Below are 24,591 nucleotides of genomic sequence, written 5' to 3' on the forward strand. Positions count from 1 at the left end.
GGGCTGTTGAGCGTGAATCAACAAAATAAGGTTCAACGCGTCGACGCGTCTTGACCAAACAAGCGTAACGCGTCATTATAAATACCGCCACTCCAGCTCCTGAGTGCACATCCATCCTTATCCGCGTCCATCATCGCGCTCTTGCTCCCCCACCGCTCCTCCGCCACCAACAACCACATCATTCGCAATGGCACCGAAGCCTGCTTCCACTGCCGGCAAGGCCCCAGCCTCCACCGCCTCTAAGGCCCCTGCTAAGCCCACTGAGGGCGCCAAATCGGCGAAGAAGACTTCCAAGGCTGCTACTGGGGCTGAGGGTGAGGGCAAGAAGAAGAGAAGAAAGGCTCGCAAGGAGACTTATTCGTCTTACATCTACAAAGGTGTGTGACTCATTCACTTCTGCAACTGGTCAGTTTCTAATCGGGGCATATAGTCCTCAAGCAGGTACACCCTGACACTGGTATTTCCAACAAGGCGATGGCCATCCTGAACTCGTTTGTAAACGACATTTTCGAGCGCATCGCAACGGAGGCGTCGAGTGAGTAATCTCTTGTATTTGCAGTCTCATAGGATTCTTATCAGTGACTCGCAGAGCTTGCTTCGTACTCCAAGAAATCTACTATCTCTTCCCGGGAGATCCAAACATCTGTCCGCCTCATCTTGCCAGGAGAGCTTGCTAAGCACGCCATTTCAGAGGGGACGAAGTCGGTAACCAAAGTAAGCATGTTCGCTACCTTGGTCTCGCGAAAGGGTACTGACTTTATACTCCCAGTTCTCCAGTGCAGGGGCGAAGTAGTTTGTCTCTTGTTGGGTGGTCTGCTGCTGCTGTATTCTATTGGTGTATTTTCTATCTTTAATTTACTCTTACTCTATCCTAGAGGTTGTTCGGCGTTATCGCGTGTGTTACTTTGGCCATCTTGAGTCTACTATCGCGAAGAACTAACGCATAGGGCAGTGGTTGCAAATGATTAGTATTAGTGATCTAGCTGATTCCGAACAGTGGAATGTTGCCATTTTGTAGCTTACAGTCGACTCAGTTGTACTGCAGCGTCTGCCGCTGAATGTCCCTTGGTCCATGCGCTCACTGCCTCCGTTTGTATGGCGCAGCTGCGTCTGTATGAGACACGGCGCTCGTACCGTAGAGCTGGAGAGTGTCACGCCGGCACCTGCATGTAGACGTCAGGGTAGCTGAGGTAGTTTTCGGCGGTTTACACGAAAGATGGGCCCCTCGAGCATGTTAATGTTGCGCTCAGACAGCGCGCTCATTTTACGTGAATACGTAGGACACTGCGTCACCCCGCGATCCGGAAAAACTGTGAACGGCCAGCAGTGCAGAGTCACAGTCGGGTGGCGAGCACAATCATGACACGCAACATCCTATACGGGCACAACATACATGTGTGACTGCTACGTCTCACAATCCATCCATGAGCAAAGACGAAGAAAACGAGGGCACCACCTAGCTACTCCGCCTTGCTCTCCATGACGCGCCCCACGAGCTGGCCAACCCAGCGCTCAAACGCCGCCTGGTCCATGACGCCGCGCTCGTCGAAGAACGCGTTGTAGCCTCGCTCCGTCGCGGCGCGTCCGCGCCCAAGGAGAGACTTGCCACCGGAGGTGGAGCGCACGTACGACACGGTGAGCGCGTACGCGGGTGGGGTTGATGGTGTTGAGGGCTTTGTCGCGGAGGTCAAGGTTATCCGTTCTGTTACAATCTACAGCACAAGGCCAAGGGCACGTGAGAGGCGGAGAGGTTACATGGAGGAGCGAACGCACCCGTTTGTCAAATGTCTTCCGCTTTCCGACGAAAACGATATCCCCTTCGATAAAATATGCATAAAGCGTTTGCAGACTGGTCAGGATCATATATCTGCAAAGCAGGGACGTGGAGTCAGTGATCGACCCTGTGAGGGCACGCTGTGAAGGCTAAAAGTGACAACTCACAGGATGACACCGGCCCACACGACTGGCTTGCTCCTCTCGAAGTCAACTTTCCAGCCGTACAGCCCTGTGCCAGCTGCAACAAAGACGCTCGCCCAGCCGAGGGCTAGCCGTACGTCTGTATGTGTGTATATCTGCTTGAAGAGCTCCGGCCGAGAGAGAAACTGAAAGAAAGGGGTTAGTACGTACGTCTAACTAGCTCTGAATGATGTCACACAGTGGTGAAACACGCAACGCCAAAGGGCACACGACCTCTGCCGGTTTCAGATAGCGCACCCACACTGCGCAGCAAGGGGGCCAGGGTAACAGAAAGGGACTCACGCGTTTGAGCGCATCGTCGCACGCGTGCTTCATCTCCGTCGCACTCGCATTGTTCACCTTCACTTCATCGCGCTCCACCTGCGAGGGCGCCAGCGCCGCGGCAATCGTGCCCTCGACGCTCAAGTCCGTCTGGCTGTCCAGCTCCTTCGTGGCCCCCGAGGACTCGCCGTTGGCGGTGTCAGATTTTCGGTTGCGGGTGGCCATGAGGGCGCGGGGTTTTGGCAGGTTTTTGGGATGTGATATTGGTGTTGGGAGCGTGAAACGCGTGGTACGCGTGCGTCAAAAGGTACGATAGCAGCGAGAGGGTGGATAAGATGAGATAGCGGGTGTGGGTGAGGTGAAGAGAGGGCGGGCGAGGAGGAAGATGAGGGGAGGAGGAGGATCTAGCAGCGGGTTTGGCCGCCGCTGTGCTGTACATTCAGCCTGGGACAGCTCGACGAGCTCCCAAGAATGGGAAGTCTCCCTATTGTGGCAACGTATTTCATCAACTTTTGCTTATCTGAGTTATTTCCTTAATTAAGGAAAAATAAGGCCATTTTCACCCTTATTGGCATTAATTGCCCAAATAAGAAAGAGAACTTCCCTCGCGGCAAGCTGTTTGTTCGGAACAAATATATATTTCGTTACACGGTATGTCAGGTGGCGGGCAAAAAAACTCATTTGCCTGCTCGGCTTGTTTGCTGGCTTCATGAGGGCCTCGGGCCTCCGCAGGCATGCAAGTTCTACTCCTTTCCGATGCATCCGGTGACTACGAGGCCTGCACCAGGCTATGCCGAGGACTTCCAGCGCCCGGACTACCGCATATGGCGTTGTTTGCGCGGGGCAAATACGTCGCCGCGAAATTGTTGTAAATGGAGCTAACCTTTTGATGCACTTGTAACAAGGGCGCTTGTGTACGCTCGTACCATCTCATCGCGTGTTATAAGGACGCGAGCATCAGCTGCTCTACGACTACGGCGCTGGCAGTCACTCCCGTCTCCCCCGCCCTGTTGAGAGATCAGAGCAGCTCCCGTAAAATTGTCCTGCTCAAATAACTGCAATGGGGAGCTCAAAGTCACGCCGGGAGCAGGTTAACGACTCGATGACGAAGTGGACTCTGCGTGCGGCATTTCTTGGCACACTAATTCTGCTTTTTGGTTTCCTGGACGGTATCAAGGTACGCCCACAACCAGCACCTTCTTGCTCTTTGTGCTAAATCTTCGGTTCCCGTAGGACCGTTGGTATGTCCTCACGCCGGAGAGTCTGCACGAGCTCGCACAAGCTGCGATCGCACATGCACCTGCCCCTGATGACACGGTCTCCATGATCAACTACATCGTCTCAAACCTCACAGCGACGTACCCACCGTCGACCATCGCAATCAACACAGACAGCTCCGAGTGGGTGCTGAGCAACGCGGGCGGCGCGATGGGCGCGATGTACGTCATTCACGCGAGTATCACGGAGTACCTTATCGTGTTCGGAACGCCCCTCGGCACGGAGGGACACACGGGTATGCATACTGCGGACGACTACTTCAACATCCTCGTCGGCGAGCAGTGGGCGTTTAACCCGCCAAACTTGACAATGGAGAGGTACGGCCCGGGAAGCGTGCATCATCTGCCCAGAGGGCATGTGAAACAGTATAAAATGCACGAAGGGTGCTTCGCACTGGAGTATGCTAGAGGTGTGCCTTCTGCCCGTGTTCTCACCGTGTATGTACTGAACAGGTGCAGGCTGGATCCCGTTGATGCTGCCGTTCGGTGTGATGGACATTCTCTCGTCCACGTTGGACTTTTCGTCGCTGTACCACACCTTCAGGATCTCAGCACGAGAAATGTTTAGGAATATACTCGTAGGGAAGATTTAGGTGTTAGACGAAAGTAGGCTAGAACTGTGAACGTTATGTGCAGACTAATACCCAGTCGTCGGAAGCTCTGGTAAATCTCGAGCCACATTAGTACTCCCCGAACCTAGTTCAACCTTGTCGAGACTCATCGAGTTCTGATCGTGGAACTCTTAACGTCACTGGGCCAAACGCTGCATCCTATAAAATGTCCGAGCACCCATGCTCACACACTCGGGTTCGACGTTTACTCGTCCCTGCTGCTCTTGGCTATTCACCTGTGTGCATACTGTGCGAGATACCAAGTCACTTCGTTCTAGTCTCAGTTCTCTCGTCATTTCGAGGAAACTAACCATGTCTCCACCCGAGAAGAAACAGAAAACGGACTCCTACACTCTATACTATGTAGGTCGAGTGGTCACTCTCACGTATCCGACATGTCGCTGATCTCTCTTTAGTGGCCAGGCATCCCTGGTCGCGGTGAATACATCCGGCTGGCCTTCGAATACGCCGGCGTTCCCTATACCGAGAAGCTCAATGGCAACACGCTCATGTCCACGCTCAGAAACCCATCTAAGATCGGGCACCCCCCGCACTTCGCGCCGCCCGCGCTCGAGCTGCCGTCCGGTAAGGTCATCTCTCAGACGACCGCGATCCTGAACCACATTGCGCCGAAGCTCGGTTTGGCTGGCGAGCTCGGGAGCAAGCTTGCGGGAGAGGAACAGTTGAGCGCCGAAGACAGGGAGCGCGCGGAAGAGGAGAGAAGCACGGTCAATCAGCTCGTGCTCACAGGGATGGATCTGTGCGTCGAGGTGCGTATCTGGTGGTCCCTCGCATGTCCCATGTAGAGTCTGACTTGCGGTGGACCAGGCCCACGACGTACATCATCCCATTGCGTCATCGAAGTACTACGAAGAGCAGAAGGATGCGGCGCTTGAGCGTTCCGAGAGTTTCCGCGCAGAGCGCATGCCTGCATTCTTGACTCACTTCGAGAAGGTGCTCTCGACTAATCCCGCCACGATGGACTCCGAGAGGACCTTCCTCGTCGGCGCGAAGACGACCACTGCGGACCTAGTGCTCTTCCACGTACGTGTGCATTCAACCATAAGTACCTATGTACTGACACTTCGTGCGGCCAGGTGGTGGACGGCCTCCTGTTCGCCTTCCCGAGACGCATGGCGGTACTTAAAAAGAGCGGCAAGTACGACGACGTATTCGCCTTGCACGAGCGTGTAGCGGGCGAGGAGGGAATCAAGGAGTACATTGCAAGTGGTCGGAGGAAGAAGTTCAGCAATGGCCTGTTCAGACACTATCCTGAGCTGGACGGGGAGAAGTGAGTTCAGCGAATGATGAATATGGAAGACATTCGCGTTGGAAGACTACTGTACGTATATCACTGGACCAGACTGTTCTATCTCGAAGTTACCTGCCAGGTATTGGAGCGATGGCTAAAAGACATGCGCTTTGCGTGGTAATCAGGCAGAGACATGTATCCGTTTAGAAAAGACAAGAAATTTGGTGTGTATATATCCTTTGAGGGCATGAAGTCGGACGATCGCGGTCACGTAGTACTGTCACGGTCAATATGAACGGTCAGGTGACCGCATCGTGGGCCCTCCGGCCACGCCGCTCATTGCAGGCGACTGGCATCGCGCAAAAGTTGGTTATGAATTTCACGGAAACCAGTCCCAACAACCTAAAGAGCCCCAACAGAAGTAGGTATGAACTGCTTCCTGTGGATATGAGGTACTGGATATTAGGCCGCCGCTCACTAGCTAACGATTTTCATACAAAATGCCATCGATTGAAACATCAAGTCACAGAGGCTCAATTGCTTTGACGTCTTACACCTAATCTTCCAGCACCTTTCTATTCCACCATACAGCAACGAAAATCGCGAAGAGAGGCTTCTGATACGAGGTACTCTGGCCAGCTCTGCTCGCGTTTGCCGAGCATTCTCGGAACACGCCTTGGATGTTTTATGGGAGAGCCTCGACGCCAGCAGTCGCGACATACTACCCGCGTTAAAGCTCCTGCCACCGTTCCTCGTAGTGTGGATCCCTTAAGACCTGCCTTCAGCAGTAGAACAGACATATGTAAGATACTTCCGCCTCGATGACAGTGAAAGAGAATCTGATAAAGTCACAAGCTACTGTTGGGCAAGATCTCACCGTGTGACTGGGCGAGATTTCAGTATTATGCCCGACGTGTGCGCAGGATCCAATATTCGGCTGGAACGACGCTTCAAGCTCGAAGTTACATTCTCGAGGTGTTGTTTCGTCATAACCAGCAGAAAGCCTTATTCCCTTTTCTCAAGCACCTCTCCTGGGAGCAATTTTTGGCATCCGACAGGAGTATTCTCACCCTCGTTACCCCTTCTCTTCGCACTCTTTCTATCGGACTATTTCGCCATCCCGAGAAACGCCCCCCCAGAAGACAGTAAAATATTCAAAAGTCTTTTGGTGTCTGTGAGCAGGGCAACTTCGAATTTGCGGTACTTCGACCTATTCGGGGCGCCTCTCCCAGCTCGACTACGTTTGGCAGTAGCCTCCTGGAGGCAGCTGCAGACACTGGTCATCAGCTGCGATTACCTCACCCTTCGTCTCCTACGAGAGCTCAGCACATTAGAACATCTGGTCGAGCTTCGTGTGAACGTCTGGAACGGCTTTAGAGTGGTGGACGTATCCACCTGGGGAGGGCTCACAAGACTTCAGAAACTGACTCTGCGCGGCATAGCCAAGAGCATGTTGCAATATATGCCTGCACTTGTATGCGCCTCGCTTCACACACTCATTATCTCCGTTTCAGAATGTGGAGATCTTGATGATTATCAGAATTGCATCCCTATCTTCACCTTGGTATCCTCCAAGTGCATGATGTTGCGTGAAGTAGAGCTCACCATAGCACGCACCCTTCAAATGCCATTCTTGTCGCTGATAGGACCGCTCACCTCACTGCATTTGCTAGAGAAGATGACAGTAACCATTTCAGATGCATCTTGTATAGTGGATGCAGATATCTCGGACTTGGCTACCGCTTGGCCTGCGCTGCAGGAGTTCATCTTCTTTGTCGAGCGGATTGGTAGAGCCCAGTCCATCAGCCCCCGCGCGCTTGTGGAGTTCGCGCGCCGCTGCCCAAATCTGAGGAAACTTCACCTACCCCGTGTGGCCTTCGGGTCTGAGGCTCTCCTACCTGCAGAGACATATCTCGGCATAACTGCGCCAGGTGTGCACGCCTTCGTTCCTAATTTCAAACGTCGTTGCCGTCTCCGAGTCAAAGACCCCGTACACATCGCGCGTTTCATCGGCTGTCTTTTTCCCAACTTCAATACCATTGATGCGATGGCTCGGGAGAGGCGGATGGTACCGCATGTTGACGGCGAGACCGAGTGGGCCCAAGTGCTGCATTTGTTAGCAATGTCCCAGGCGAATCGAGAACAACAGATTGGAGCCGATAATAATGTTAACGTTCATGTTTGACGGAGTTGAAGGTGGTCTGCGTACGCTTGATGTCGCTGCAAGTTACATTCAGTTTTCAAAAAATATCTACAGTCCACTCACATATCCCTGTATAGGGCCCATTGAAATAGAGTCTTTAGAGGGAGCAGTTAAATGGGTAGTAAAGCCACCGTAGCCCTGGTTGCCACCGGCGTGCTACGCTTGCGAAATGACCTTGTATAACGGCAGCCTTGGCAGCCATGTTAATCTCAAATATATGTTAGATGTACATATGTGCTCATGTACTGCTACGGTAGTGGTATCGCGGTCAGGTGATCGTAGCCTATTTGGGTATCCGAACTTCGCCGTACCAGCAGCCCGCGCTCTTCCGTTCACCCAGGCTTTCATTCGAGGCGATGGCAGGTAAAGGCGTATGCTCTCATTCCATGTGCACGCGTGAGCCTTGATTATGTTCCTTATGGCAGATGTCGTCCAGTCATAGAGCACTGGAGTGCTATGATGTTCCTGCAGCAGATCTTTCAACATCTCACTATTGCTGTCGACGATCTGGGAAACGAGACCGCGGAGATGATACAGAGACAGCGAACGTTGTCTGGTTCTACTCGCGTTTCCCGGCTATTCTCAGAACACGCTCTAAACGTTCTATGGGAAACGCTGGACGACCTTCTTCCCGCGTTTAACTTCTGCCAGCCTTTAAGATGGAAGGGTCAGACACATCTGGGAGGGTAAAATATTCATATGTAAGAATACATTGACTGTGTAGGGACGAACCTGACGACCTTTCCAGACTCTGTGCGGGAACATCGCCTCGGTTGACTGGACACGATTTCAGTAGTACGCACGCCGTGTACGCATGGTTCAGATGGCAAGATCAGTCCCAGGTCGAAACTTTGTTCTTGAAACGTTGTTTCATCGTGGTCAAGAGAGTGCCATATTTCCTTTCCTTCGCCATCTGTCCTGGATGCATTGTCCTCCTTCCGACACTGGTATCATGACACTTATCACCCCTACACTTCGCAGCATCTCCTTGCATGTACATGATCCAAACAGCATCGGGGGCAACCTGCCTACAGACCTCGAGCAAGTTGCTGCAAGCCTCCTGCTCCCTATTAGCGCAAATACTCCCTCTTTGCGGCAGTTAGCTGTCTATGGTGTGCGAGATCCCTCGTGGTTGACGCCGGTCACTGCCTGGAATGCTTTGCAGATTTTGGAGCTCGGCACGGATCACCTCAACACGCCTCTGCTAGACTATCTCTGTGCGTCAGGAAGCCTAGTCGATCTCACTGTGGGTATCTATTCGTTACCAGAGAATATAGCTAGCTACCGAGGTTTTGAGAATTTGCAGAAGCTGACCCTATATGGGAAATCCAAGACTATCATCCAGTTCTCGCCCAGTGTTACCTCTTCTCGCTTGCGCTATCTTACGTTAATGGTGGGAGACTTCAAGGATCCCGAAAGTTTCGAAGATTGTGCCCCGCTATTGTCGTTGTTGTCTTCAAGGTATCCCTCATTGCGCAACTTTGAACTCTGCCTCCTGAAAGCTGTTGTCACAAACTCTACCACGTCAGCCTGTTCAATCTTTGAACCGCTCACCTCAATGTGTATGCTGGAGACCATCTGTGTATACATCTCGAGGGCATATGACATGGCGGATGGAGACTTCGCGACTTTACCAGCCTTTTGGCCCGCCTTGAAGGAGTTCGTATTTCTTGTCACTAATGGTGCCAACCCTCTGTCTGTCCAACCCCGCACTCTTGTCTAATTTGCTCGCCGATGTCCGAAGCTGAGGTCCCTCTACCTACCTCGCATAAACTTCGATACCCTTCCTCCTCCGGAGACATATCAGGGTGTGGTCGCACCCCGTCTCCACACGATCAACCTGTTTGACAACTGGTTCGATTTGAACCGCTTGAAAGAGCCTGCACTGACGGCGCATTTTATCAACGCGCTCTTCCCGAACCTCGATTTGTCTCCCCTGTTGAGTCGCGTGCGAGACGAAGGTACGTCCGAAGTGCTCCGGTTGTTGGTCGCCATTCAAAATAGTAGACAATGGCAGACCACACATTAGACGGAATCACTTACTTTGTATCCAATAAAATAGATTTTGGTACGCAGTTTTTCCGATGGATCAATTTGTAGAATATTGATTGACCTTTCCAGTGACGCAGAAATAATTTACGGTTAGAAGCATAAGCGCTCTCAATTTTTAGTTGCTGGATACTGTGATGACACTAACGTGGCAGATTTTCCGGATTGTTACATTCCCACAATTCATTCGTTTCCATCAAGATTTGTCGCCTTGCAGCAGAGCAGTTCAGACGGATTCTTCATCTCCGCAGAGCACTCGGCGTTATATCATCGCAATATTTCTCAGATCCTCGGCTTGCCAGTAGTGAAGACAAATCATTGGATACGATTACTGGACGTGCGAAAGGGAAAGCATCTACGACGAACAATGTCCACAAAGCAATGCGTGAGATGATTGGGTAGATGGTATGCGTGAATGCAAAGGACACAGTATGCAACACCCCGTGGCGAGGCAGTAGCGAGCCCACAAACGCTTCAAGAAGCGGACGGGTCGTCTTGGAAATAATTGCCTTCCAACCCCACATTCCCGTCCCATTCTTCCTTTAGAGCGCTCGACAGTCCGTAATGTTTCATGATACGGGAAACTTCCTCCTCGTCTGGGTCCTTCATCTCTATACTCGACGCGTCTGGTGGAGACGGGAGTGTCTCGAAGACCAGGCGGGCCCGATCGACCTGCGCGAGATAGACGTCCTGCGGAGTGCGTGGTGGAAATTGCGGGGCTTGTTCCAGAACTCGCTCGATCGAGCCGTGTTCGCGGATGAGTGCCAGCGCCCGTGAGGGTCCGACGTTCTTGATGCGCGAGGAGAAGTCGGTGCCGAGTAAAAGAGCGAAGTCGACGAAGCCTGCCCGATCAAGCGCAAGGAGCTCACGCACGTCTGTGCCAGAGATCACGACCAAAGGCCCAGAACGGTTTGAGATGTTCCGGATCAAGGGGGCCTCGTACACAAGTACGTCCTGAGCACAACAAAGGATCTTAGTGAGACACTCAGGTACGAAGAACGGTATAACGAACTGTGTCTTCGCTGGCGACGTAGTCCGCATATCCATTGATCACCAGGGAGGATGCAAGTGCTTCAGCTTCGAACGGCCCCGTGGGCTCGATGCAAGGGACACCAAGTGCCTCGAGAATCTCTCTGCTCTCTGTGTACGTTTCTATCGTCGGTGGATGAGTGCGACGCTTGTAGGATTCCGAGATTATGCTGCTCTTGTGAGTAAGGGCTGCCACTGCTGTGATTTCTGCGTCGCCGAGGTCAGCCTCTGCGAGGTGCGCCCACAACTGTCCCTCATCGAGCATTAATTGATGCTGTGTCTTGGACATCGCATATTCTGCCTGCGCATCAGCAGCGGAGGCGGCTGCGTCTTCGTCCACGGACGCTTCTGCCTCGGGAGTGACTGCCTCGGCCGGTGCTTGCTCCGGCAGTGATGTCAATTCTGGCACACTTTGGCGGTACTGCAGATATAGCTCGGACAACGCAGAGGAAAGGTCTTCGGGGTCGACTTGTTCAGACTCGGTTTCTAAATCCGTCGGTATCGGCATAGGCGGAGAAGAGAGGTCATCTAGCTCTGGCGCTGTTGATGCAATGGCGGAAGTTTCGTCGTCGAGTTCCACAACCTCTTCAAGATCGGGAACATCATGCAAAGACAGATCACGGAGGTGTGGGATGTCATCGCTGCTGTCAGTCGGTTGTTCCACTGGCGGGGCCGTGGCTGTCTCGACAGAATTTGTCGCGGGACCGTCTCTGCCTGATAGAGGAGGTATGACCGGGTTAGTCGTGTACTCACTCGTTCCCGGTCCATCTGCGAATGGCATAGAGTCCGCGTCTTGTGAAGCGTTGACCGGAACGCCTGCATGTTTGAGGACGTCATCCATGTCAGACTGGCTGAAGTCGCCCATAGCCTCCTCTGAAGGGACAACATGCCATGGATGCGCATTGTAATGGAGGAGAGTATTAGGCGTGTCATCCCTTGGAGTGCCTGTCATGTACGAAGGTAGGGGCGGAAGATTCACATGTTCACCCACAAGACTCCGTAGGGAATCCGCGGCTTTATTTTGCGCTGGAGTATTCAACGCGCGCCACGAGTGCAACAGGGACGTCAGTCGCTGGAGACGTCCTAAGCGCTGAAGCTCCAGCTCCCCTCGCGCCTCTGTAACTTTGCGCACAGCACGTCTGCGTTTGATCTTCAGAGATGACCGATAATCGCATTGCTTCAGACACTTAAACACGTCAGAAGTAGGGCAGCTTACCTCCATCTCCTTCGCAAGGCTACGCTCCTTTCCATCGAACACGCAAATCGCATGTACATCACATTCGCGTAGTTCGCGTATGATGCGGTACCACCCTAGGACATGCCTGTATCGGTGTGGCATCGGCGCGAAATGCAGACGCTGGGTTATAAGAGTGCCATCTCTGAGGAATACCACCGAGTGAGGGAAATGTTAAAGCAAATAGGCACAATCACACTCACAAGACGACAGTTTTCCCACTGAGTGAGCGCAATCGATTTGGGAGTGTTTTGATTACCTCAGGACTGGGAGGGGGGTCAGAACGTATTCAGTCCGACGAGTTTTGAGTTCGAGATGCCACTCACCAGGTTTTTTGTATGAAAGGAGCAAATCCCAGTACGCCCATACGCCGAATAAACCGCTAGCACCGAAAGATTCAAATAGATAGGTAAGTTATGCGAAAATGAGGAATATCGTTGATGTCCGTGAATTCATGAAGCGGACACAAGCTGCAGAGGACGTCGACAAGCGTCAAAAATTGTTAAGCGCCCAGGTACCGCACCGGTCGAACTCAGTCGACCTTGACTCTTTTTCATTCGGCGCGCACGCTGCAATCATCCACTCGCATTTATTTTTTGAGGTTCCGTAGACATGTCTAAGTATCGAGCTGGCCGCAAATAGGATAGAAGCTTGATGTCGAGTTATGATGGTGCGGCTAACCAAGACACCTGGTAAGTATTACTCGAAGGGACCAAAATACATTGCATGGCAGCACTCTCCGACAAGAATGGTCAATATATTCGATTGAAAATAGAAGGTATGCTTGTTATCAGGATGCTGCAATAACGGTGCACTGCTCTAATAAGAGCTAAATATCCCGCGGGCCATAGGTACATCTTCTGAAGTGGTAGCGCGATTGTGTCAGCCAACTGAGCCGACCGCGCTCCTTATGATGATGGCCCCCTGTTCGTGCCGTGGCCTCTCAATACGGTAATTCTCGTTTCTTCGAACTCTACGGCACGTCCGACCTGCAAAGAAATCTGATCGTTCCGAAGTGATACTGGCGCGTTCCAAACCCCACTGGAAGGTGGTCACAGCTCGACGGATGCAGTACTGACCGACTTCGTCGCTTCCCCGAGCGAATTAACCGATCAGACCGGAGGTGCTCGGAGAGAAGTTCGAAGAGACATTAGCATCAAGTGCTGGACCGCCCAATTCAGGTAATGCGCCAGCATTGGTGAGCCCACAAAAGAAAGTGACGAAGTGACGTCGACCAGCCGCGAGGTGTGCTGATGGACCATCCAGAAGTCGGACGGCTTTGGCTTGGTATTCCCATAGCTGAGAGAATTTGGGACGAGCATCTGGATTCGCGATAAGTGCTTCTTTCCGGAGAGAAATGAATATTTTGTGCTACTCACCTGCACGCTCGATTGGCCTTCAAGTTAGTCGCATTTTATAGTGCAGTCTATGAAACGCCTTGGAAATACTAACTCCAGCATTAAGGTGTACGCGAAAACTTACTCCTTATCATGGAAGTTGCGAAGACTGCCCACATGCCCCATGATCGGATTACTGGTGACATCAGCACTCTGAGCACTTGCATCATGAAATCCGCCGAATCTGTCTCTTCGAACAATGGCAATGGAGACTCCTCTAGAACATCCCTTTGCTGAGACATCTGGAAGCCGAGAAGGTTCAGAATCACAGCATAAATCGATCTGTTCACCTGTGAGTGCGATATCAGTGCGACATCCTACGCGAGGGGCGTGGCTAATATCCTAGGAGGAAAAGTTCGACAAGGTCCTAGCCAAATGGGTGGAGCGCTGTAATCCATGGAGCCCAAGGGCCAGCCGAGATACCGCCATGCTTGTCAATCCAAAAGCTTGGAATGAGGAGCATCCCGTTCGATTCAGGAAAAGGGCACCGCAGATTTTGCCTCGATGACCTTTGTCAGCTTTGGAAAGAAGCTTCAGGAATTTGCCGCCGATCATTGCTGTAATACATGCGAAGGCTCGGGCTGGAGACTGGCATTCCCACCGACTTGAAACGTTCGGCTATCTGCCGCAACAGAGACGCTCTGTGCGCCATGCGTTACCTAAGCTGCGGCTTTGTGGCGCTGAGCAAGCACTACGAAAGCTCAAAAACAGTAAGATGAGGGCCATGTTAGCCCTAGGAGTGCGGACGGGATATAGAAGTCAGAATATGCTGATACAGTATCCTGTTCGCAAAACAGTCAGTGTTCTTCCTGAGGTTGGAAGTTGACTGTTGTTTGTACTAGGTTCAGTCCGTTCGTCCACAACTTTCGCACTGGTGTCGTTCTACGCCCGAGCGCTTTATTGCCAGTCGTCAGCCCGTGACGGATCTTCTGATACAGAAACACGACATGCAAGGGTTATCTATCCGACCATGAAAAGCTCTCACGTCAGTTAAGAAGGGGCGCCATGGGTTCACAATAAAGGGACATGGACCCGAGGAGTGTGCTCTTCCAGCTTCCTCATATTGGTCCACGATTTATTTTCCTGACATGTCAGTCACTCACCAAGATACGACGTCTGTTGAAGAGAAAGCTGCTGGGGCTTTCCAGACCGCGACGTTCCTTGTCGAGCCGTTACATGGGGAGAGGAGACTCGTGAGGAGGTTGGACGCCCGGATCATGCCGATCGTCTGCCTGCTTTACCTGTTCGCCTGTGAGTGCTATGCCCCATTACTTGGTTGCTACTGTAGGTCTGAAGATTGACTATTTAGATCTGGACAGAACAAACCTAGGGAATGCACGCTTGCAGGGACTCCCCGGGGACGCTCTAAATGGAGACCCTACGGGTGTTCTGTTTGAATGGGTCAACTCCGTGTTTTTCTTCTCCTACGTATGTCAATATCTCTACTGTGTTCCATCGACTGTTTCACAAAGCCACAGATTATTTTCCAAATTCCGGCAACAATTACCTCGAAGCTTTTCCCTCCACGCATATGGCTAGGTTGCTCTGCGCTTGGATGGGGGCTTTGTTCAACTCTGTCGGTGGGTGGTCTTCTAATGATGAATTCACTGCGATAGAACGAAGGTCTTCCAAGGCCTGCGGTTTCAACTTCGCCGGTTTAACAGTTGCAAGGATCGGACTCGGTATGTTCGAAGCAGGATTTGGTCCAGGAATTCCGCTTTACATGTGTACCTGCGGTTTACCACCACCAAGTTATACATATCCTAACGGTTTGCCATATCAGCATTCTATTACACCAAGCAAGAGATCGGGATGCGATTAGCATACCTGTTTGGCTTCGGTGCTGTCGCAGGAGCCTGTGGAGGGCTCATCGCGTTTGGCGTCCAGAATGCACACACGGCACTGGCGAATTGGAGGCTGTTATTTATCATTGAGGGTTTGCCGACGATCTTCCTTGGTGTTCTGTGCTTGTTCCTCCTGCCCGACCGTCCCGAGGAGACAACATTCTTGAACGAACGAGAACGCGAGTTAGCTATGGAGCGAGTTAATAGAGGAATCAAGGCAGACATAGGGAGGACAATTAAGAAAAGTACGCTTCCAATCAGTGGCACCACCTGTGAAATGTTCATCGACACGTTAAATATTAGAACACATTGCGGCGGCTTTTCTGGATTGGAAGGTGTGCATCTCATCGCCGCTTCGGGTCTGTCAATCGACTCATTGTCCTTCACCTCAGATTTACGCTGCAGGTGTGATCTACTTTGGTGCAAACTGTGCACTGGCATCAATATCTGCTTTCCTCCCAACCATCATCACGACCTTCGGATACTGTGCGTGTCCGATCTCCTACATAATGCATTGTAAATCTCTGAGGCTCAGGTTCTTTGCGAAGCGAATGCGCTCGCACAGTTGCTCACGGTCCCTCCATACGCTGTTGCTGCCATTATTCTTTGCAGTACTTCATATTGCTCAGATAGGTTGCAAATTCGTGGCTTTTCCGTCGTCGCTGCGAGTATGCTAGGCGTTCTGGGCTATGTGTACGTCATTAGACTGCTCCGCATGCAACTTTTGGCTGAAATTCTGGCGTCCCGAGTCTGTTACTCGCTGTTCCTTATAACGACCATGTCCGGTATTTTGCAACATTCTGCATCACAAGTGGAACATACACGATTATTGGCGTTGTCATTGCTTGGTGTGCGTGTGTCGGCTTCTAGCACATCTTCGCGACTAATGTCGAACGCAGTCACACATAATCTTGGGTCGGAGACTAAAAAGGCTACGGGCATCCCGATGTACATTGCCATTGGACAGTGCGGAAGCGTACTGGGCTCCCATTTATTCCCAACTACAGACGGTCCTCGATTCATGTGAGTTACCGAGGAAGGATATTTCTGCATGCTCGGTCAACAAGTAATCTATCTTTATTTTGCATTGTCAGCACTGGATTTGCAGGCAAGTTCCGATTCATGATCAAGTCACCAAATTTTTTAATGCTTCCGTATTAGTTTCATGTGCCCTGGAGTTCGTTTCCGCGGTAACAGCTATTATTCTCACCGTACGCCTTCCATTCCGTAGTGATTGTCGCGATTTTTCTGACCAAATTGTTTAGATGTATTATCGCATGGAGAACAAGCGAAGAGACGGTAAGTTTGGGAAGCCCATTAGGGATGCAATGGTAGATACGTCAGAACTGGCTGATATGGCAAGTGGGCCTTGCTTGGAATGCTACTGGCTGCTCATGTCTACTATTACAGGCCCCCGATTTTCGTTACGTCCCGTGAGCACGTCCACAGTAGTTCGGCATTAGTTACCGTGGTATATTTCAGGTGTGTAATATCTCGAGCGCGGTTATCTTAAACTGCTACTCACCACCAGCTCTATCCTTTAGCGGAAGCAGCCGAGCTGTTCCTTGTATTGAAAGAAATCGGAAAGCAGGATTTCCTGTTTGGAATTGTCTTGTAATGGCTGTATGCACAAAACCCACAGACTTTCACACCTCATGCACGTTTCCTCCCGCGCAGACATGTGAGCTTGTTGGTGCATTAACAGATTCTCAGACATCATGATCAGCATGATTTAAGCTTAAATATCCTTACTCTCGTTCGTGCCGAGCTGCACGAGGAGAGTCCTTCCTGTGCGACATATGAATTTAGCTGGCTTGATTTACGGTCTCAAGTCATGACGCATGCCCAATGGGAAGCTCGACTTCGCTTCAGGATGAGCTTTGCGACAGTTAACTACAGACGCAGTGGAATTTGGTGCGTGGACAGCATATTCCGCAATATCTACGTTTGCACATGAATCTCGCACAACAGGATGCGTTTGTCTATGTAGACACATCCACGTCTTCAAATCATTCTTAAATTCAACCACGTCCTCGCGTCCTCTGCATTGACATGCCTCCACATCGCGCCCTGGGTGCGCTATCTTTGCATAAATCTACAAATATTACTTTATTGGCATACCCGATGCAGCCACCTCGTTATGTCGGCGGACACTGGAGCTGCACGCGTCTGCAGATTATTCTCAGTAGCTGCTCGAGACGTTCTATGCGCCGTTCTGTGTGTTCGATTTTCCCACAGTTGCTGCGTTTACAGGTCACTGCCTGGACGGTGGACCTGAAGGCACTCTGTCTACCTGACTTAGTCTTTCAGGCACTTCCTTCGAAGTTGTCCACACCCGCTCGACATCGTCTGCGCACGCTTGAAGTCAACAACCTGGAGCCAATGACAGATGCTTTGCAGACGGCGCGCTCTTTGATGAGCTGTTTCCGGAAGTTGAGTTCGAGCTCGAGCAGGACGCCGCTCGATGTCCATGTGGGAAACGATGCTGAACTTAACTTCAAACGGGCGTTGGAGTTATCAAAACCTCTTCTATGCAAAAAAACGCTGGCGAGAGCCGCTGGTGAGGCAGCTAGCAGGGGGAGTCCTGTCACGATATTTGACCGCAACTACCTTTACAATCCTGGGGAGCCTCATGTGGCTCGTTTTCTGTGGCTTCTATTTAATGCCAATGCTACATAGAACAATAACACAATTCTACAATGCGATGACACACGTAGATCACAACTGTTCTACCGCGCGCCTCTACTGCCTGGAACGGATCAAGGGAGAATTATAGAAGTGAGGCGGGCCGCCAATGCATATCGAGACCAGGATACCAAATTTCATCGCAAATGCGATGATCTTTGCTGTCCAGTGCGACGGAGCTACTAACACATCTTTAGTGTACTATTCACCGTATAAACGACTTCGGTGATAGACGCCGGCAAAAACATTGAGCTCGAACTGGAACAAGATCATGCAGACCTTTGCATGATGAACAAAATTAACCGACCGAATCTTCAAGCTTCACGCGGGTGTCCCAGGGTACAAAATCGAAGCAGTGTGCCTTTATAGTGAATTCGGAAAACCTTGTTCACCGGAAAAAAAGGGGGGATGAAAGGACAAGGTCTTCCAAACTCGCTGTGAATAACGGAAGACCCCAAGCCAGTATGGCTCGTGTTGTTCAAGAATGGCAGCTCAGTCTATATAATTGAATCAGCTCTCCACCTGCTGTTGAGAATTCATACCACCCACTGCACTGAACTGTCACCACATTTAATATGTCTCTGCATCGTGCTTTGGAATGTCTCGATGTCATTGAAGGGATCTTCCAACGCTTCTCTTCGACTCGAGAGGACCGCCAGACTCTGGCGAGAGCTGCTCGTGTTTGCAAGGCATTTGCAGATCCGGCACTAGATGCTCTGTGGGAAACGCTGGATGACATAATTCCAGCATTCAGGCTTCTTCCTTCGCTTGCAGTTGTTTTTGATGAACATGGGTTTCAAGTTGTAAGATATCACAATACTGTTCCAAGTTACGTTCTCACCGGTAGTCGAAAGGACGTAACCTTCGGTATTATACCTCAAGACGCCTGGGACCGATTTCAGCAGTATGCGAGACGTGTCCGCAAGCTGACAGTGATGTCTCCTGCTAGCGCATTGATGGAGGCTCCAAGTCGTCCTCTGGAACAACTCGCTCAACGGGGTGGTGGCCAGGTTGTATTTCCACGTCTTGAGAGGTTGACATGGAGACAGGAATACCTCAGCCGTAGTAACAGGAACATTCTTCTTTTGATACCATCGTCCCTGGAAGCCTTGTCGATCCAAGGTGTCATACGCGACTCCGGCGGGGAGACAAGCTGGCAATGGCTAGAGGCGTCTCAAGATCTGTTACGAACCATCTTCTCCAGAGCGCCCCGCCTGCAAGCCTTCGCCATATCTGGCATCGTTCATCCCCGGGCACTGGTATCAATACGCGCTCTCCCAGCTTTGCGTCAAGTCCACATTGTTTCACGCATTATCAATCTCCAGGCCATACGAGTACTTGCATCATTCCCATACCTAGTCGAGCTCTCTATCCATGCACGTTTCACGATCCCCGATAACTCTGGTTGTATTGGGTTTCCCGTGCTGAAGGACTTAAGTGTCCGGGGCACCCAAATGGAACACACCCCTGAGCTAGTTAATAGGTTGCCGTCCATCGAGCTCACCCATTTATTGTCGACTATCCTTTCCCCATCGGTCCGTACACTGTCAGCCAACATACGTGCAGATGAGGATGGCCAGCTTGAACCTCTTTTGTCACTAATAGCCTCAAAGTACCGTTCATTACGCGTGCTTTCCCTCGAGGTCGACAATGCTGCCCCGGACACCAGATCATTCTCGGGTGTATTGAGACCACTCGTATCGTTGCGAGTACTTCGCATCATACGTATCCGTCTCTTGTATTCGATGCTGTTGCCAGCCGAACTACTTGTCGACATGGCGATGGCTTGGCCTGAAGCAATCGAAGTAACACTGTTCGCCGAGACACCATCGATAGACACTAGCATCCCAGTCGATGCGGTGTACGTTCTGACTGAATTCGCTCGGCTCTGCCCGAAGTTGGAAACCCTCGAGCTGCCTTATCTTGATTTCCAGCATCCCCCTTCGTTAGACACGCTGACCGCCACCAAGGGTCATGGTCTTCGCTCTCTCGGCGTAAGCGCCTATTCGAACATGTCGATCGAAGACCACGCACAGGTGGCACACTTCGTCGATACCGTCTTTCCCAAACTAGCCATCGACAGCCAACTGAATTGGCTACCACTTGAGGAGGGCTATGATTCTAGAATGAACTGGAAGCGGGTGTTGGAGCTGATGAAGGAGCTTCGTCGGGAGAGAGAGAGCTCGTCGGGGCAAATTGGGACACGGAATTCCCTTGGGTACGTAGTGTGCCTCGTAAGCTTGATTGATCTGACCGTATACGCTTAGTGAATCTAATATGTAGACTGAAGGCGAATCACGGAGCTCTTTCTAGCATCTGTGTCGCAGCTGTGATCTAGTATACCATGAACTGGAACCGCACGTGGTTGAAATCATTGTCCCCCCTTCTTGAAGTCCCGCATGACGTGTGAGCTGCGCTAACATGAAGTTAGCGAGAGGAAAACCACACCTGCGATACAGGTGAGTAATCGTATCTGATTGGCCCTGAACAAATGAAGCTGCAGAGTGGAATCAAGACAACATTTGGGTATTTTCATGGTTCTAGCACTCAACAGTCGACATAATCCGCAGGTGTTGGCAAGCTTTCTGGATGCATCTTTCCTGAACTGGATGTTGATTGTGCGTCTGATGCTGATCCGCCAGTCAGACGCTTTCGACGACTCCAACTGAGAACGGGTGCTAGTGGCGTTGAAATGCATGCTGTGAGACAGATCTGTGTGCTCGGGTGAGTAATTCTTAAACTCACTACACCTCCTTTGGTTTGTAGTCGTGCCTTCAGTGTCGGATTAATCTCTGAACATCTAAGGCATCGGTCGCAACCTAGCAGCGGTGGAGCTAGTGCCTAACACCATTTCGACGTCGTGGAATTTTATTGTATAGAAAAAACAGCCCATGGCCTGTAATCATGTGCATACTAATACACTTGCTTCGTATCCAAGCCGGTAAGGTGCGCCGTGTATGGCACTACGCACTCTGATGAAACTATTCACTATTTCCGCCCGTCATTCAGCCGATGACGCATAACACGTTGAGCATTACCGTGACTTGCGCGGTTCATTCACAGATGTAGTCGTGTGCGCTCGAAAGATTAGGTCAAGGCCATTAACTTACACTTCCGCATTACCCATACGTGTGGGTCGTTCTCCTGCTCAACGGCTGCGCTGATTTTCTTGTGTGAGGATGCAGACCTCGCGTTGGATACTCATGTCCATGGATGAATATGAGGTCAGGCCGTCAGGTAGAGAACGACAGCGGCATCAATATTGGAATGTGACGTGGGATTTGGGGAATATCGTCAAAGATGCTGTGAGGATGGATGCGGCATCGGCTGTCCGTTCCTCTATATGATGACGTCTTTGGTGGTGACAGTTCCGACAACGTGCGAAATTTCGTAGAATAATCTTGCATCCTTTGCTGATATTCGAACACAGGACACTATCAATGTACCAAAAAACAAAAAGACACCATCCTCGAGACGTACACAACCTACAAATTATATAGCGATCTCTACCCAAGCAGACATTAGCGCAGAACGGACGCGAGTGGCGGCGGGGGTTAATAAATAGTGTTGCGTATCGTATCGTAACGTATCGCATCATAACATATAAATTGTGAAGTGAGTTCGAATCGAGAACTTCAAAAACGGGAAGACGGCCGCGAGGTCGCCCATAAGTATCACAATCACTCCAGCTCGGCGCAGAGAGCCTCGCCTGCACATCTCGCTCTTGATCGTGACGCTGACCGTCGCTGGGAGCAAGGGACCGTAAGCGGAGGATAAGGCCGGTCACGCCAACAGCGAGTCCGCGACGTCTGTTGAACCACTGCTGGCTCTTCCTTTGCATCTTGAGCGTTCGTTCACGCGCCAACCATCGTACTACTTGACAAAATGTCTCCCCATCGTGCCTTGGAAAGCCTCGACATCCTCGAAGAAATCTTTCAATACTACTCTCCTGCTAACATGTGGGAGATTGAGAATCGCCGGGACCTGGCAAGAGCTGCACGGGTTTGTAGGGCGTTTGCAGATCCTGCGTTGAATGTTTTGTGGCGATCTTTGGAGGATATGCTTCCAGCATTAATGCTTTTCCCCTCATTCTCAATCAGCATGGTTGCCGATGGGAACGGGAAGGACAAGCGTGTAAGACATTGTCATAATGATCTCAATCATCCTTGGACTGAAATTCCACAGGAGATAAGCCTTGGCGAGATATCCCAGGCTGCTTGGGAACGGTTCCTGCAGTATGCGAAGCGCGTCCGGGAGCTGTCTCTAACCACCACTGGCATTTTGTCAAGTGCTCCAAGTTGTGTTCTGGAACAACTCGCTCAGCATAACAATGGCCAAGCGTTGTTTCCGTGCCTTGAAGAATTACTGTGGATACAACCTTTGCGGTCCAGCACGGGCATTCTCCACCTTATTGCACCGTCCCTGCAAATTCTGTCGATACGCAATGAAGTTCCCACACTTCTGATACCTACCATAGGTGGGGAGGAGAAGGATAAACTCGGGAAGGATGAACAGGTCTTTGAAGATGTGCTGAAAAGCATCTTCTCTCGAGTATCCTATCTGCAAACCTTGGCGTTAACTGGCACCTTTCACCCTTTGTTGCTGGTGCCGATAGGCATGTGCAAGTCTCTGCGCGAAGTCTCTATATCGAGGGTTTCAAGGGATGTCAATCTTCAGGGCATAAAGGCCCTTGCCTCCTTGCCACACTTAGTCAAGTTGCTTATCTCCCCCCCCTTAACAATCGGCGAAATCACCGATTGCAAGGGCTTTCCTGTGCTGGAGGTCCTGAACATACGCAGCGGGTCATCATCCACCGCTGTTACTCGCTTCTTGTCAATGATCCTCTCCCCATCCCTCCATGAATTGATAGCATCTATAACTGCAGATGTTGATGCACAGATTCGCCCTGTGCTCTCACTCATAGCCTCGAAATTCCCTTCGCTGCGCGAACTTCAGTTTGGCGTCATTCATCCTGGTGTAGAACGAATATCGTTTTCAGGGGCGTTCAAGCCGGTCATGTCATTGCGAAGTCTTCGCATTGCAAATTTTGGCGTCTCCTCCTCTATGTCATTGTCAGCCGAGCAGCTTGTTGATGCGGCGAGTGCCTGGCCTGATGTGGAGGAGCTCAGCATATCAAGTACGATGCTACTGCAAGGCGATGACCCCTCAATCGACGCTGTGCATGTTCTAACAGAGATTTCACGGCTCTGCCTGAAATTGGAGAGCCTTAATATACCTTATCTTGACTACCAAAATCCTCCTTCAGTAAATGCGCACATCGCTGGCCCGGGACATGGTCTGCGCGACCTCGAGATGAGCGATTATTCAAATCGGACGATCACCGACCACGCGCGGGTGGCACACTTCCTGGACAGTGTATTCCCGCAACTTGCCATTGACAGCGCGCTAAGGATGCTCAAGTGGCCGAGGCAGAATGCCACTGGTACTGGGGCCAACTGGGAACGGGTGCTGGAGCTGATGAAGGAGCTTCGTCGGGAGAGAGAGCTCACCGGGGAAAATTGAGACACAGAATCCGCTTGGGTACGTGGTGTGTCTCCTAAGCTGGATTGATCTGACTGGATATGCTTAGTGAATCTAATGTGTGGATTGAAGGCGAATGACGGATGTCTTCCTGGCATCCTTGAACTGCGTTGGCTGTTGTACTACCAGGTTTGTCTCACTCTTTCTGCTGTAACTGTGATCTAGTATACCATGGAACTGGAACTACCTTGTCAATGTCGTATGCATAAGGTTGAAATCAGTGTTCCCCCTCTTGAAATTCCGCATGGCATGAGTTGCACTAACACAAAACGAGAGAAAACTGGGCCCGCGATATATAGGTGAGTAGTCGCGTTTGATTGACCGCTAGCATACGCTGAAGTATTGATGAATCTGCAAGTATAATCAGACCTCGGCGTTCGCGTATTTTCATGGCTCTAGCACTCGAAACTCTGGACTGTTTGTGCGGGACAACACCTGGACGTGGTCTCTAGCTCAAACTGTTAGTAGCGCTGAAAGGCCCGCCGCGAGACAGATTGAACTCGCGTGAGTAAGTTATAAACTTGCGATGTCTGCTTTGGTGCGTGGTTGTCTCTCGCTATTGAATTTATCCAGGAGTGTTTACCCCGGAATGTGTCGGCCGCGGTGGTGGAGCAAGTTCCTGATACCATCTCGACGTCGTGGAACGCAGTGACCACCTGCTCTTCTTCAACCATTCATTACAATCGAGTTAGGACTGATTATGTGCTCAAGCACTCGTTTTACAGCAATAATTAGACCACGACCTCCGCTCGTGGACTCGCTCCGCGTTCACGTTCTTAAGGTGCGTCGTGTTTGATGGTAAATAATGATTCCAACCGCTATTCTCTACACGTCACGCAGGGGATGACAAGATCGAGCCTCACCACGACTTGCATAATTCATTCGCAGATACTGGCGTTAACCACTGAAGTCCGTGGAACAAGGGGAAGTCAGGCTTGCGTAGGTGGAGAACAGCCGTGCCAATATCGGGATATAGCCCAGGATTTCGGGAATATCTCCAAGGACGCTGTGAGTGTTCCCCCACCATGCACAGCAAGTGCCATTAACCACGGTAAGGCCCAGACGAACGAGCCGTGTATTCAGACCGTATTCCCCAATTATCAATATCACGTACCGAAAAAGACACCCCCACGACGCCTAAAACCTCGAGACGCGTACATACAATCTACAAATTACATCTCTACCCAGCTTCTCAGACGGACATTAGAATTAAGCGCAGACGGAACGCGGA

At 51.1% G+C, this 24,591-nt stretch overlaps 10 protein-coding genes across 10 annotated transcripts; 8 read left to right on the plus strand and 2 right to left on the minus strand.

Moving 5' to 3' along the window:
• Positions 1–187: 187 nt before the first annotated feature.
• SCP_1401270 (Histone H2B) lies at positions 188–793 on the plus strand (the record flags this gene model as incomplete). Its single annotated transcript, XM_027763834.1, has 4 exons — positions 188–377; positions 431–535; positions 590–714; positions 770–793. The coding sequence occupies 4 exons, from the start codon at positions 188–190 to the stop codon at positions 791–793; spliced, it is 444 nt and encodes a 147-aa protein (XP_027619635.1).
• Positions 794–1,460: 667 nt separating this feature from the next.
• Positions 1,461–2,463, minus strand: SCP_1401280 (hypothetical protein; the record flags this gene model as incomplete). The annotated part of the gene is made up of 4 exons (XM_027763835.1): positions 1,461–1,712; positions 1,774–1,867; positions 1,942–2,102; positions 2,260–2,463. The coding sequence occupies 4 exons, from the start codon at positions 2,461–2,463 to the stop codon at positions 1,461–1,463; spliced, it is 711 nt and encodes a 236-aa protein (XP_027619636.1).
• An 835-nt stretch (positions 2,464–3,298) lies between these two features.
• SCP_1401290 (C-8 sterol isomerase) lies at positions 3,299–4,108 on the plus strand (the record flags this gene model as incomplete). Its single annotated transcript, XM_027763836.1, has 3 exons — positions 3,299–3,415; positions 3,472–3,925; positions 3,975–4,108. 3 exons carry the CDS (start codon positions 3,299–3,301, stop codon positions 4,106–4,108), a joined length of 705 nt encoding a protein of 234 aa, XP_027619637.1.
• A 330-nt stretch (positions 4,109–4,438) lies between these two features.
• SCP_1401300 (glutathione S-transferase-like protein) lies at positions 4,439–5,421 on the plus strand (the record flags this gene model as incomplete). Its single annotated transcript, XM_027763837.1, has 4 exons — positions 4,439–4,489; positions 4,543–4,896; positions 4,955–5,170; positions 5,224–5,421. 4 exons carry the CDS (start codon positions 4,439–4,441, stop codon positions 5,419–5,421), a joined length of 819 nt encoding a protein of 272 aa, XP_027619638.1.
• A 1,635-nt stretch (positions 5,422–7,056) lies between these two features.
• On the plus strand, positions 7,057–7,563 carry SCP_1401310 (hypothetical protein; the record flags this gene model as incomplete). The annotated part of the gene is made up of 1 exon (XM_027763838.1): positions 7,057–7,563. The coding sequence occupies one exon, from the start codon at positions 7,057–7,059 to the stop codon at positions 7,561–7,563; it is 507 nt and encodes a 168-aa protein (XP_027619639.1).
• A 970-nt stretch (positions 7,564–8,533) lies between these two features.
• SCP_1401320 (hypothetical protein) lies at positions 8,534–9,304 on the plus strand (the record flags this gene model as incomplete). Its single annotated transcript, XM_027763839.1, has 1 exon — positions 8,534–9,304. The coding sequence occupies one exon, from the start codon at positions 8,534–8,536 to the stop codon at positions 9,302–9,304; it is 771 nt and encodes a 256-aa protein (XP_027619640.1).
• Positions 9,305–10,104: 800 nt separating this feature from the next.
• SCP_1401330 (predicted protein) lies at positions 10,105–12,260 on the minus strand (the record flags this gene model as incomplete). The annotated part of the gene is made up of 5 exons (XM_027763840.1): positions 10,105–10,584; positions 10,643–11,809; positions 11,876–12,038; positions 12,097–12,159; positions 12,220–12,260. 5 exons carry the CDS (start codon positions 12,258–12,260, stop codon positions 10,105–10,107), a joined length of 1,914 nt encoding a protein of 637 aa, XP_027619641.1.
• A 2,118-nt stretch (positions 12,261–14,378) lies between these two features.
• Positions 14,379–16,571, plus strand: SCP_1401340 (Uncharacterized transporter; the record flags this gene model as incomplete). The annotated part of the gene is made up of 14 exons (XM_027763841.1): positions 14,379–14,541; positions 14,600–14,718; positions 14,769–14,870; positions 14,924–14,972; positions 15,074–15,379; positions 15,438–15,469; positions 15,527–15,620; positions 15,683–15,827; positions 15,884–15,984; positions 16,034–16,157; positions 16,229–16,242; positions 16,296–16,345; positions 16,400–16,492; positions 16,545–16,571. The coding sequence occupies 14 exons, from the start codon at positions 14,379–14,381 to the stop codon at positions 16,569–16,571; spliced, it is 1,419 nt and encodes a 472-aa protein (XP_027619642.1).
• A 1,823-nt stretch (positions 16,572–18,394) lies between these two features.
• Positions 18,395–20,102, plus strand: SCP_1401350 (hypothetical protein; the record flags this gene model as incomplete). Its single annotated transcript, XM_027763842.1, has 3 exons — positions 18,395–18,622; positions 18,674–20,037; positions 20,087–20,102. The coding sequence occupies 3 exons, from the start codon at positions 18,395–18,397 to the stop codon at positions 20,100–20,102; spliced, it is 1,608 nt and encodes a 535-aa protein (XP_027619643.1).
• A 1,602-nt stretch (positions 20,103–21,704) lies between these two features.
• Positions 21,705–23,342, plus strand: SCP_1401360 (hypothetical protein; the record flags this gene model as incomplete). Its single annotated transcript, XM_027763843.1, has 2 exons — positions 21,705–21,953; positions 22,005–23,342. The coding sequence occupies 2 exons, from the start codon at positions 21,705–21,707 to the stop codon at positions 23,340–23,342; spliced, it is 1,587 nt and encodes a 528-aa protein (XP_027619644.1).
• Between the last annotated feature and the right edge of the window lie 1,249 nt (positions 23,343–24,591).

This window comes from Sparassis crispa, assembly GCF_003851025.1.
Source record: "Sparassis crispa DNA, contig_000013F, whole genome shotgun sequence".
NCBI lineage: Eukaryota > Fungi > Basidiomycota > Agaricomycetes > Polyporales > Sparassidaceae > Sparassis > Sparassis crispa.